The sequence below is a fragment of the Amphiura filiformis genome, chromosome 12, assembly GCF_039555335.1.
Source record: "Amphiura filiformis chromosome 12, Afil_fr2py, whole genome shotgun sequence".
In the NCBI taxonomy this organism is placed as follows: domain Eukaryota; kingdom Metazoa; phylum Echinodermata; class Ophiuroidea; order Amphilepidida; family Amphiuridae; genus Amphiura; species Amphiura filiformis.
In genome coordinates, this window is record NC_092639.1 from 61,703,026 (window position 1) to 61,716,355 (window position 13,330).

A 13,330-nucleotide genomic window follows, 5' to 3' on the forward strand; every position below is an offset into this window, starting at 1 on the left:
TATTCATTAGTTATGTTGATGTTACAATTACCATAATTAAATTTACAACCTTTCAAAACATGACCACCTTTATTGAATATCATGACATTTGATTTGTCAATGTTAACCAACAGTTTCCACTTTCTGCAATAATTGTGCAATTTATCAAGGGCATGTTGAAGGCCATTTGCACTTTCAGATAAAATGATTAGATCATCAGCATACATGAGACAACTGAGAGATGAGTTGTTAAGACTCACTGGAGCGCAATTAGCATCAAATATTTTTGGAAGATCGCTAAGAAAAATATTGATAGAAAATTGGGCTAAGGACACAGCCTTGTTTCACGTCGACTGTGGTGTTAAACGCATCAGTAAGTTTGTTGTCACATTTTACAGCGAAAGAAACAGATGTATACATGTTCTTAATTATTTGAAAAAAGTTGCCGCCAATACCCGTTTGGCTTAATTGATATAAAAGAGCATTTCGCCAGATGGTATCAAAGGCGGCAGAAAAATCAATAAAACATACATATAAATAAGATTTACCAGCACGATGAATATATTTATTAATAAGTGTTTTGAGAACTAAAATGTGGTCACTGGTTCGAGAGCCCTTTCTAAAACCAATTTGATTATGTGGAATTATAGTTTCCTTAGCACAAAAGACATTTAAACGGTTATATAACACTAAACAAAATAAATTACTCGATACAGCGATTCCTCTGTAATTTTTTGGCTGATTTTTGTCGCCTTTTTTGTGAAGTACTGTTATTTTGCTAAGTCTCCAGGAAGAGGGAAAAATTCCCTGCCTAAAAATTGAATTAAAAAGACAGGTTAAAGATGGTGCAAGAACTGATATACCCTCTTTGAACATTTCGTTATAAATACCGTCAACTCCAACTGCCTTTCCTTTTTTTAGAGTTGAGATTGCTTCTTTGACTTCGTTGATGGTAATAATAGCATTAATGTTATTTACATCATTAGTAATAGTAGAATCAATATTATTTACATCATTTTCATTAAAATTTGACACAAAATTATTTATATAATCTTCAAATAGTGTATCATTATGAGAAACATTTCTATTCATGAGAGTCAGAAAGTGTTCCCACCACTGTTTAGGTGTGATAGGATTCTGGGATGAAGACTTTTTGGTAGTGCATTTAAACCTTCATAAACTTTCCAAAATCCCTGCGGATCATTAGTTTCTAATTTGTCAAGCGTCCGAAAAATGTTATCTCTAAAAAGTTTCTTATATTGTTGACATAATTTACGGTAATCATGCACTAAAAAAAGATTATGTGGCTGACGTTTAATAGAACGAGATATCGATTTGATTTTACGATACATAGATTTACAATCTTGATCATACCACTTATTTTTGGAACGTTTTTTGCGGGTAGTAGGCCTACTCTTCTTCTTTAAACCCGCTTTAGTTCCGACACACTCAAGTAAATCATAAAAATCATCAATACAATTCTCAACTGAGTTTTCCGTCCCGTTTTCCGTGTTGGATGATTGTTCCAAATAAAAACGGTCAATTTTTGACTTTATATCAGGCTGTTTCAAAGCCCAGCGCCATTGTTTACCTGATGTAATAGACCAGATAAAGTGATCAGGGGGATCATTAAGTATGCAAGTGTCATCATTAGCAAAAATGGTTTTATACTCGCACCAGCCTGTTTTTAAGGTGCATGAGATCCCCGGGATGAGATCATGCAATGGATGGAATAAGGAATCAGTTCATGGACTTTGAAATATTCAATATCGTTGAAAAGATCAGTATTCGCTACTTGCACGGTTCCGCCATTATGCACTATGTGCGGGAGAGCCTCGAACTGGCAGCATACATGAAAGGAAGAATTATGTAACCTTACACAGAACGTTATGACTAGTTCAATTCCCATTCATGTATGCTGCCAGTTCGAGGCTCTCCCCGCACATAGTGCATAATGGCGGAACCGTGCAAGTAGCGAATGGCATAACAAGTAATCAATTAAGCTAGGGTTACCCCAGTGATTATAACATGTATAGTTGCCACATAAATCTCCGAGTTTACGACCATTTACAATTCGTAGACCACTACCTTTACACATGTCTAAAAGAAGTTTACCATGTGTGTCGATCATTTTAGTATACAAAATGCAGGTCGCGCGATCGTGATATTCTATGAAAAGTACGCTGACGCAGAAGGTACATCCCAGCAAACACAAAAACGTTATAAAAACATTTTAAATAAGTTATATTTTGGCTTTTGGTTTGGGTAAAAACGTTTTAATAACATTAAAATGTCGGGTTATATAAGGTCATGATAACGTTTTAAAACGTTTTGTATGAAAACACACTACAACAATATTTTTTAAATCTTTTCAAAAAATGTTGTTGTAAACTATTTTTGCAAACATTTTTACCAAATATTGTGTCAATACTTAAATAACATTATGTTAAAATATTTGATCCCAGCAAACACAGAAATGTTCTTAAAATGTTTTTTTCAAAACCTTTTAATAACATTTAAATGTCGGGTTATATAAAGGTCATGGAAACGTTTTTAAAACGTTATTGAAAATATTTTGGGCAAACATTTTTCACAAAATATTTTTTCAACCCCAAAATAACATTCTGTTTAGAATGTTTTGTATCAAGTTTTCAAGAATGTTTTTAGAATGTTATTAAAACGTTTTTATACCCTTTATATAACCCGACATTTAAACGTTTTCTTTAAAAACATTTTTGTTTGCTGAGCAGTAGATTATCAAAACATGTTTTTTAAGGTTATGAAAACGTTTTATACTCTTAATATACCCTTTATATAACCCGACATTTAAACGTTTTCTGACAACCTTTTATAACGTTTTGCGAATGATGTCGAAAACGTTTTGTGTTTGCTGGGATCCTCTCATGATCGAGAAATTGTTATTTTGGCTATAATGCACATATCACACCAGAGCCTAGATTGTGGATGTCCTTCATAACAAACACCAGATATAGCCCTGTCTTACACCAACAAAGACTTTAAACCAATCAGTGATCTTTCAATTTACTACGACTGAACATTTGGTTTTCTCGTACATTCTTGCAATGAGGTTCACCAGTTCATTGTGTACTCCAACTGATCGCAGACATTTCCAAAGGGCCTCCCTCCATGCTGCTTTGGAGTCTACGAAGTTCCAGTGTATTAGTATGAATTTGTGGTATGATTTGGCGGACTATGAATAGCATCTGAATTGCATCTGGGACTCCTGAACCCATATTGTTCCTCTCTCAGATGGTTATCCACAGTCTGTTGTATCCTGCTAAGAACCATCCAATAGAAAACTTTTCCCGGGATTAACAGGAAATTAATAGCTCTGTAGTTAGGTCCAGTTTGTTGCCACTTTTTGTACACATGGGTTATAGGACCATTACTTCATCGGGATTTCTTCTTCAGCCCAAGCTTCCTGCTTTCAACACTCCTGCCAACCACAAGCTTTGTTGTTTTTAAGCTTCTTGATGGCCTCTTCAACTTCATCTATAGAAAAGGGCAAACTTGCTGTAGCGGGATTAATAGGATCCGGGATGGAGTTAAGTATATTACTATCACTGAGGAATTCTGCATTCAGATGTTTACTGAAGTATTCCTCTCAGAACTTCATTCTTCTTGAGCTGTTTTCACTGAACCTTTACCTTTGGCTGCAGGTTGAACTTTGGCTTATCACCTGCTAGCTTGGTACCTTTCTTCCATATCTTTAATATCTTTTTCAAGAGTCTTTCTTTTACGCTGCTTCGCTTGATATTTGACCGCATTAATAATGTTCGGCCTCCGATAACGGTTCTTGTTTGAGCTGAGGGGTTGTTTAACATCAAGACTGCCCACCCCCATCCCCGTGAGAGGTCTTGCACCCCCTCATTCCCCCCTCCCCTGTGGGATGCTGGCCGCCCTGATATTAGCCCATGTTTGACCATTTTAGTCAAAGATATCCCCCTTAAAAGTTGGCTTTGCCCACCCTCCGAAGAAGTGCTGGCTATGCCACTGGTTGGAGTTGCGCATCATGCAGCCAATTCACCACCCAATTTGTGCGATTATTTTTAACTCTCAAATTAAATTTCCGAAGCAACTGATTTTTTAGAAATAAATTTTTGTCGTGAATATTTAGAGGTACTATAGAATCAGGAAATGCCCCTTTAAATCAATGTGATAAACACTATTGCAGATTTCGTTAATAATATATACCAATACAAACAGGCCTAAAATTTAATGTAAATAATATTCTTATATTAACCTTTGTTCGGAAATCTTTATTTTTCAGGTATTTTCAGATATTACGTTATAAACGAAACCTGATGACACCAGCAAAGACGCCTTCGCGCGGGACTCAATCAAAAACAATCATGGCGGCATTCAAAGATCGTCTGCTTACCATTTGTGTGTGTTTGATATTGTGTGTCACACCCATGCGCTCGCTGCAAACCAACTTAAACTTCAGTGATTCGTTGACTCTTCATGATAATTCAAGCATTCCGCTGACCCTTTACGGTAGGCATGAAGTATATAAACGGACGTTTCATAATGAAACATTAGTCTCGATCTCGGTTAGAAACTGCATCGGCACTGGCACCTATGAAATATCTTGGGTAATACGATACATGGACTGTGATATTAAGAGCGACACATGGTACATGGATCGCCTTATGGAAGATGAGACGCGTTTCTGGTATTACTCTAGCGCGTTTCCTGTGACACAGACTTGTGGAGAAAAGGCCACTCCTCTTCGGGATGAGTCTAGTGAAGAATGGTTCGTTATACCGTCAATCACACCTCAGTCTCCTCATGTGGCAAATTCCAAAAGGAATGCAATGGAAGACTCTGTCTCCCACACAACAACAAATGTTACATTTGGGCTAGCAAAGAACAAAGTAACACGCGTTATCCGAAATGGCAACTACATATTGAATATTTACGCAAACACTTACTCAAAGAACATATCTCAAGTTGACATTGAAGTTGAGTTTCAATCTGCAAATGGCTTTCCATCAAGATATCCAGACTCGGTGTTGCTATTCTATGATGGAATGTGCTGTGTGTACATTTTAGAAACAATCGTATGGTTCGTTCTTATTGCCTGCAACTGGAAGAACTTACTACGAATTCACCATCTGATGAGTTTGGTGCTCTTTGTCAGTGTGTTAGACAGCATCTTCGACGCCATCCACCACGACATTATGAACAGATGGGACGTCAACAACGCTGTTCTTATTATGAGGATGATTTTCTTAAAGTTCGTTTTGTCTCTGCGTTTACTTTTTATGATATTATTTAGTCTTGGCGACGGAGTTACAAAACTCAAACTCAGCACACGTTTGTGTAAAGTCGTGTCAGCAGCAACCCTCATACTTTTCATCTTTGCATCTTGCACAGCAGTAGGCTTTAAGTTTATAGTAACCGACTCTAACATGACCGCCAGTATAATTGTAGGAATAGGGGCCCTACTCACTCTCATATTCGGACTTGTGTTGGTTGTATGGATCTTTGTCAATTTGGTAAGAACAATAAGGCTTCTTTACAAACAACACGATTCCGGAAAAATGATTTTATACGTCTGCGTGCTGATCGGGATTGTTCTTTATGGGGCCACCAACATTGCTGCAATAGTATGGCAAGTCAAGACTCTCATAAACTCAAATACTTGCTTGCATGTGGTGGGAATCCTAAACGTCAACGGTGCCTTCTTGTCTGTTGCATATTCTGAATTCCTACTTTTTGTCATCGTAAACGACCAACTTCCAGCAATCTCGTGTTCTTACGTTATAAAGTAATCAACAACACATCAGAAGAAGCTGACGCAGCCGACGAAAATACTTTTGAACACCACGAATTAGAAACAATCGATGAGCCTAAATAGTGCTGCACGCTACACCATCCTACGCTATATATAAAATCGCCTAGGCCTAGCACAATTTCCCTAAAATGAAATTTTCAAAAAAGAAATTTAGTTTGGCAAAGGAGGGCCTCGAACCCATGCCACACCTTGCCGCTATCATGGCTATCGAACTAATGTCAGTATTATACATGTAGTACTAAAGCGCTAGACCATTCGAACCCATTCATAAGTAGACATCTTGAAATATGAAGCTATATAGCCTATTTAACTCCAACAAGCTCCAAAATGATACCGGGCATCCGGGGGGGGGTGGTGTACGGGGATACTCAAAGGTTTTGAGGTGAATTTGCATCGTTTTTGGTATACCAATGGGGTGGTTTTGAAGTTGCTCGGGTATATTAATGACCCATTATTTCTGTGATGGTATTGAGATGGGCTGTTGTAAGTTTTTTCTTTTATGCATTTTGTTTGTAAATAATATGTATATGTATACTGACAGGTGTTCATTGTTTATCTTTTTGACGCCGGTATCATGAAGTATCTTTATGTGTTGTGTTTTTCGAAATGTTTAAGTAGGTATTTTTTGCAAGTAGGATTAAGGTTAAATACAATTGATTTTTCAAGGCTTGATTCCAGAGGGGCGTAAGTTAATAATGGAAACAGCCATGCAGAAAAGAATGAACTCAATTCAAGCGTACTTAGTGTATCAATCTGAACTAGGGCCACGGACAAACCGCGGCTCGTTAGTCATCCTATATGTTGCAGGGATAGGGAGGGGGCGACCATGATAGGACCATATGGGCTGATGGGTGGGGGTGGTTGATTGTGGGCAGCCGTTTTCGGTAATTTTCCTATGCATTTTCTATATTTTCAATTTTTAAAATTATCCTGGATGAGATCCGTCGTGAAATAAATCAATGATTCTATAGGCTATAATAGGCCTATTTATACCCTGATTATGCAATATATACAACAATAACTACAACAACAACAATAACAAAACCAACAACCAAGTTAATCTAATTTGTAAAAATATATTCATAGGCGCGCCTATTAGACTAGTATAGGCCTAAAAATTCCTGAATTATATAATGAAAAAAAAAACCAGGCAAAACAATCAATCACTGCAGTCAGAAAGAAAGAAACGAACAAGAAAAAAAGTAAAAAATGAGAGAAAAATAAACTAAACTAAATGGAATGGACCACATAGGGACTTGAACACGTACCAAAGTTTTCCAGCTCAAAACTATAGTATTATATAGTCCGGTGTGAGTCCAGCGCGCTAAACGATTGAGCCACGGAGGGACATATGAAAATGATTGAAATCAAACTGACTATTATGGAATAGTGCATAACAGGTATCGAGGTATCGATGGCGAAAACCTCGTTTTTTTGCAAAAGTAGCTTAAATTCGGAGTGAAATTCAAATGGTAAAGTAAGCGACAGATATTTGAGAAATAATGTAGGCAGTTAGATATCAAAACTAACGTTACACAATCCAGATATCGATAATGTAACAAAACAGTGTTTTATGGTACAAAATTCTCGAAAATTGTTCCCAAAAACGGGCTAATAAAATTTAATCGGTACTGTATTTGGTTCTTCACCATGGCAACATTATTTCTTTGGTCGATTTGTAGTACAATACAAAAAAGGAGAAAACAATCACTCGGCGTGGTTTTATACGGGCGCACATTTGAAAAAAATTGCATGGAACGCGTTTTTGATTTGTTTGCGTAAAAAGTATTTAAACGAAGGATTTTCAATTGGATTCTAAAAATTTGTATAAACACACAAAAATAATGTAAAGATACATCCATGCACCAACATTTGACTCACTGCGATATTTGATTGCTGAGAAACAACTTCATACGTCTTTTACACATTTCTTCGTGTAAACTTAATGATGACTTGTGTGTCAAAGCCTTTATGGAAGCACACTGATGACAGCACTTATTTACATTGAAATAAATAGGGTCACTTAGTGACCATATAGACTTTTTACTCGACGTAAAATATTTGTTGTAACATATCTACGTTATTTAATCTAGTCCCATTCTATTTCCAGTAATGTTAAAGTTCTAACGAATATTTGATGGTCAGCATAGGTCTTTTTAATTGAATCTTCTTTGCACTGTTACCAAGGTAACAAATCACCTGAGATTAGCAAACTATTCTTTTTAAAAATGTTTTTACAAGCAAGACACTATGAGACCTTTTTTAAATGAAAATCAAAAATTTGTTGTCCCCCTATGGAATTCAAATATTGACATTTGAGCTTTCCTCCTATAACTCAAGCAAATGTACATCGGAGATAAGTCAAACTACACTTCTTCTGAATCCTTATAACAAGAGGAGTACATTGGTATTGGTTTTAACAACGCTTGACCAAATTTCACTCCTGCATAAGCGGCCATTTTGATTTATGCTAATTAGGAACTGTTCCACAACTTGGATTTTCCGGGACTTATGTTTTTATGTGAGCTTTTGAGAGATGGACCATGTGAAATGGATAATGTTGCAATTAGTGGTGGGCATTTTTTAAATTTGACTAGCATATAGTTTTTTACTATGTCCGAATATCTAATGAGTATTTCAATACAAAACTTAAAATTCACTACTTGTCTATTTTTTGTTTTAAGAACTGTTTAGTTAGTTTGACATTTCCAATCATATGATTAAAATTATAGATTGGAAATGTTTGTTAATAAAAATGCCAGTAAATAGTAAGAAAAGTTATTCCAAAATTTTGCACAAAAACTTTATTTCCTATACAGGGTGTATCAAAATTACGCATACAGTTCGTAAAATGCCAATAGATTAAAATGTCCTTATGCAGACCTTGATGAAGTAACTTACATAAGCAGGACAGACCTCTCATAAGATGTGGTGTGAATGTTATGTTGAGGAGAGCTGATATCTGCATAAGACTTTGCGAAACTGCATTTTCACTCGGCCCACAAAAATTGCTACTTAGTTCTTATTAATGGTCATACACCAGTAATTTTAGTTGTGAGAGGACAAGATGTTAATTCAGCTATCAACTCGAAGTATTTTGACAAAATACCTCATACTCTTTAACCCAGTGGCATTTTTGAACTATATACTTTATTTTGATACACCGTGACCCTGTACTATAGGGTGCACAACGTATAAGTTCCCCCCTAAATATTGTTTTTAATGAATCGAAAAATATTTGACGACATGCAAAGGTGTAAAAAGGTATGGGTTTACACATATGGCCCAAATTATAGCGTCACACTTCATTGGTTCATTATGTCAAAAAAGATACCGTTTTAAACAGTTAATAGTTGCACCTGAGCCCATAGGAGTCAACTCTCAAACAATACAGTAGGCCCGGTCTATTCATGTGTTTGTTAAAGAAAACCTGATTGCTATGGACTCAGGTGCAACTTTTAAAATGGCCTCTTTTCTTACAAAATTAACCATTGTGACTGACCGCAATGACGTGTGACGCTATAAATTGGTCCACATGTGTAAAACAAATAAGGCTATACATCCCTTTGTACAATTCGCAGAATACTTTGGACTTATTTTAAAAAGTATTAGGGGGAAATTATAAGTTGTGGACCCTATATGTCCTGTAATTGATTCATGTGCCAATCTATACCTTTCGCCTTGTTTCCGCTATTGGAATTAAACATTTCAAATCATTGCTCTTATTAGTATAAAATAAACTTTATTCATACCACATATCCAATAGGATATTTCACTACATATTGCTGCAAATAGATTTACACTATAAAGAAAGACAGAGGTAAAAAGACTTATCGCGTCTGACGTCTCTGTCAATTACGATCCTTGATTGGTTAATAGCGCGTAAAAGGAAGGCCGATTTATCAGGTGCCGATCGGAGAAAAGGAAAAGCATAAAATGGCGAAAAATTACATACTTTTTCAAGGCAAAAAGCAACTTTTCTAGGCATTGTTGACATGGTGCCTTCGGGAGAGAAAGTTTCCAAGTATAAAGACCTAACTTTTGAGATGGTTTGTATGTTTGAAGGTGCAAAATTAACAATAAGGGGGTTATACCGCCGCTCAGCAAGTCATCATCACGACACTGGTAAACAAACCGTGCTCAAGTTTGATTGACAGATGACGTCAGACGCGCTAAAGTCTTTTTTATCTCTGTCTTTCATTATATCAATTTATAAAACAACTGCTCTGTTAATAATCTTATCTCCAGGAATAGAGATAAGAATTCAACACATTGGCCCTTTTTATATTTTCAAGTTTGGTTGCTGTTTTGGATATCATTATTATTTGTTAGCCTGGTATTCGTTGTAAACACTTTTATTCTGTCTGTCTTTTGTTGCTTATTAAAAATGTGAAGAAAGTATATCTTTGTTTTTTGTTTTGTAGGTTATGTAAATTTCTGACACAGAAAGAAGTGTCAAAATGTACGGCTTCAATTGATTTGTGTTAGGTGTATAGTTACTCTTGGCTATAGACCTTTTCAGGAGCCGATCGGTAAATTCCGGAAATCATCGGAAAATCTGACAGTTGATTGACCAATCACGTTCGTAGATTTATTTTGTTCATTTTTAATCTCGTTTGTGTACCGATGAACGATATACCAGCATTATCATTATGTGAGCGTCCGCCTGTTATTAGCTGTATTGGTAACGAGGTTACCGTTGCCCGGTTTGTTTGATTTGATCAAGATGGCGTACATCGGAATTAAAGACGCGTTTGCCACCGCACAATTCCCACCTCCCCTATTTAAATTTGGCATTACATCAATAATAGAGTATTTTATACAGTCGAGGGGGGAATATAGATCCATCAAGGAAAGTAGCTTCGAACTGTTCAAGTGCGGTCACGTAAAGGTAAGTGTGGCCGGCAGGTGAGTGAAACTTGTAAGCTTACTTAAAATTCATTGAATTACTGGCATTCATGCATTCGCATGTACATGTTCGACTGTCATTGACTATCCTTCCATACTTCTACCCCTGTCACATGGACATGTGATTTATTTACAAACTTGCTCTTCCATGAGGTGAACATTAAAAAAAAATGCCTATATACGGGAGCGACATTGAAATAATATACTTCAGTTTGTTCAGCTTATGATTGCAATAATTGATACTGCTCCTATCAAAGTCCAACTGCGTGCACGCAATTCTATATCAATACACGATGTTAGGAGTCTCATTTTTTGCCAATTATAATCCGAACAAACTATAACCAAGATTACCAAGTAGTGGGCATGTTGTGCGTCAAATCCCCGAAAAGTCTGTCATCATGATTCTCTATCATGGGAATGAAATGGGGGATGAAATATCCAAATGTCGACAAATGCAGCTTCCAAATCACGGTTTGATAATCATGATAATGTCATGCAACACAAAAAGAATTGAATTCAAATGAAGGTAATTGATTTAATTCGAACAATAGCAATTCATAACTTGGTATTTGCTTTGGTCTAGAATGCCATACTCCAGTTTATTTTAAATGTGTTTTTCCTCTCTGTCATTTAACATAATACTGATAAAGTCAGCAAATCACAGAGCAGAGTGAGGGAAAGAGAGTGAGAGGCGAGTAGAACTTGAGATTGCAGAGGAAGGCGTGAAAATACATCCAATTAGTATTAAGAAAGCTTCGTAATTAAAAAAAGGTGACAAAGAAATAGAGAGAAACTAGTAACGCTGACAGACTTGAGCAGGTGAGCATGGGAGAGAGGGGTCTGAAGCCTTAAGTGTCATAATGTGGACCAGAGTAACATCAGGTTTTTAATTTGAATATAATAATTTTAATAAAAGTATAATCATTACGATGACAGACATGATTGAGAGGGTGTTTAACCACTTCAACTACCAGTGTCAGATATGAGTCCGATTCACAGCATCCTTATAATTCAGTACCACCCACCTCTATATGATAATAAAATGACTTATTAAGCATGTTAAGCGCCTTATTAAACAGGTCAAAGCGCTGACATACAAGAAATGACTTAATGATACTATCTTAATCTAAAATCTTACGCTACCATCTTACGTTACAATCATAAAACACATATACAGTGAAGCAATGATGCATTGATACGCAATCCTTATCGTGAAGTTTTTCTGTCTGAACAATAGACTTCCAGAAGATAAAAAGACTCATTATGTGATTTGAATTGACATTTGAAAATGTTTCATGTTCAAAACATGACTTAGTGCTCAGAAGTAAGACTAAGTAGGTATCATTGATTGATCGATATCTCAATCATTTGATGATCGTCCAATTGATCAATCCATCAAACAATCACATTTGTTACGTACAGCACCAAATATCATACAGTTTACATTAAAGTACATTTGCTTCTTTGAATTTGATCATTTAGGCTATAAGTTCTCTAAGTCACTTCTGAGTCACACACCGTGATATATGTGTTATGCTGCTTGCATTTTTGGAATAATTCTGAAATACCCTGCACACATGTATAACCCCAATCCTAACCCACCCTAATTATAACCCTAACCGTAACCCAACCTAATTATAACCCTAAACCTAACCATATAAACATTACCCTAACCCTAAAACACAGGGTGTGCAGAGTAAACCAGAATTGTACCACATTCTTTTATCTATGGGACTTGCAATTACAATTAGGCAAAACCAATACAAATATCATTACAGAACCAGACCTAAATTTCCATTAAATCATTTGAATACAGATTACATGTTTATAGTACTGTGTTTTATATAATAGTACTGATGATAATTTGGTATACATTTTTACAAAAATAAAACTGTATAAGTTAAAATTAAAAATATACTAAACATTTATTTATTTCACCTACTAATAATAATACATGAGTGAATGTCCACACATTAATGGTAGCAAGCAATTAGCCTTCAGCAATACTAGCCGTCAGCAATACTTGATTCATCAGCCAGATAGGTAGAATCTTGACTGACTGTGATCATGGTGATAAAGACTAATCATCAGTTAAGTTCCAATGTTTGTAACTTTCACATTTAATTTAGAAACTTCTGTTTTCGTTCATTATATTATGGTTACATCCCATACTGCCATATGATGTTACATAGAGTTCACTGTGATTATAAGTCCATTTTATGAAGGGAGAATCACCCAAGGTGTCGACAGATTCCCATCAAGGTGTCTAAAGATACTCATCAATAGACGTGCCTGCATTGCTATCTGTAAAGCAAAACACAAAAACAAAATTAGGACTTAAGGTATCACTACACACAAATTAACAACAACAACAAAATTGACAATTAGGAGTACCCAAAAGCTTGAAGTCTTCTTCCTGTGTGATGCTTGTACGCCTGTATATGTACAGTTGCACAGGAGTACAAGCAATCACTCATGATCAAAGGTTGCTGGTTCACACCTTCATAGTGCTATCTTGTTGCGTGCTTCAGCAATGGTCTTGATCTCTACTATGCTCCTTTAAGATTTACAAATGGATTGGCGAATGGTAATAAAGTAGAAGCATATACTATGCGCCACTAT

At 36.0% G+C, this 13,330-nt stretch overlaps 2 protein-coding genes across 2 annotated transcripts in view; one reads left to right on the forward strand and one right to left on the reverse strand.

The window, feature by feature from the left end:
- Positions 1–4,323: 4,323 nt before the first annotated feature.
- Positions 4,324–6,138, forward strand: LOC140165453 (transmembrane protein 87B-like). Its single transcript, XM_072188745.1, has one exon. It carries the CDS (start codon positions 4,353–4,355, stop codon positions 5,775–5,777), a length of 1,425 nt encoding a protein of 474 aa, XP_072044846.1. The 5' UTR covers positions 4,324–4,352; the 3' UTR covers positions 5,778–6,138.
- A 4,114-nt stretch (positions 6,139–10,252) lies between these two features.
- Positions 10,253–13,330, reverse strand: part of LOC140166982 (tyrosine-protein phosphatase 10D-like) — a 31,514-nt gene continuing 28,436 nt past the window's right edge. Inside the window, exon 25 of the mRNA XM_072190463.1 lies at positions 10,253–13,012. Coding sequence (XP_072046564.1) covers positions 12,975–13,012 — 38 coding nt within the window. The 3' untranslated portion in view covers positions 10,253–12,974. The remainder of the gene's footprint in view (positions 13,013–13,330) is intronic.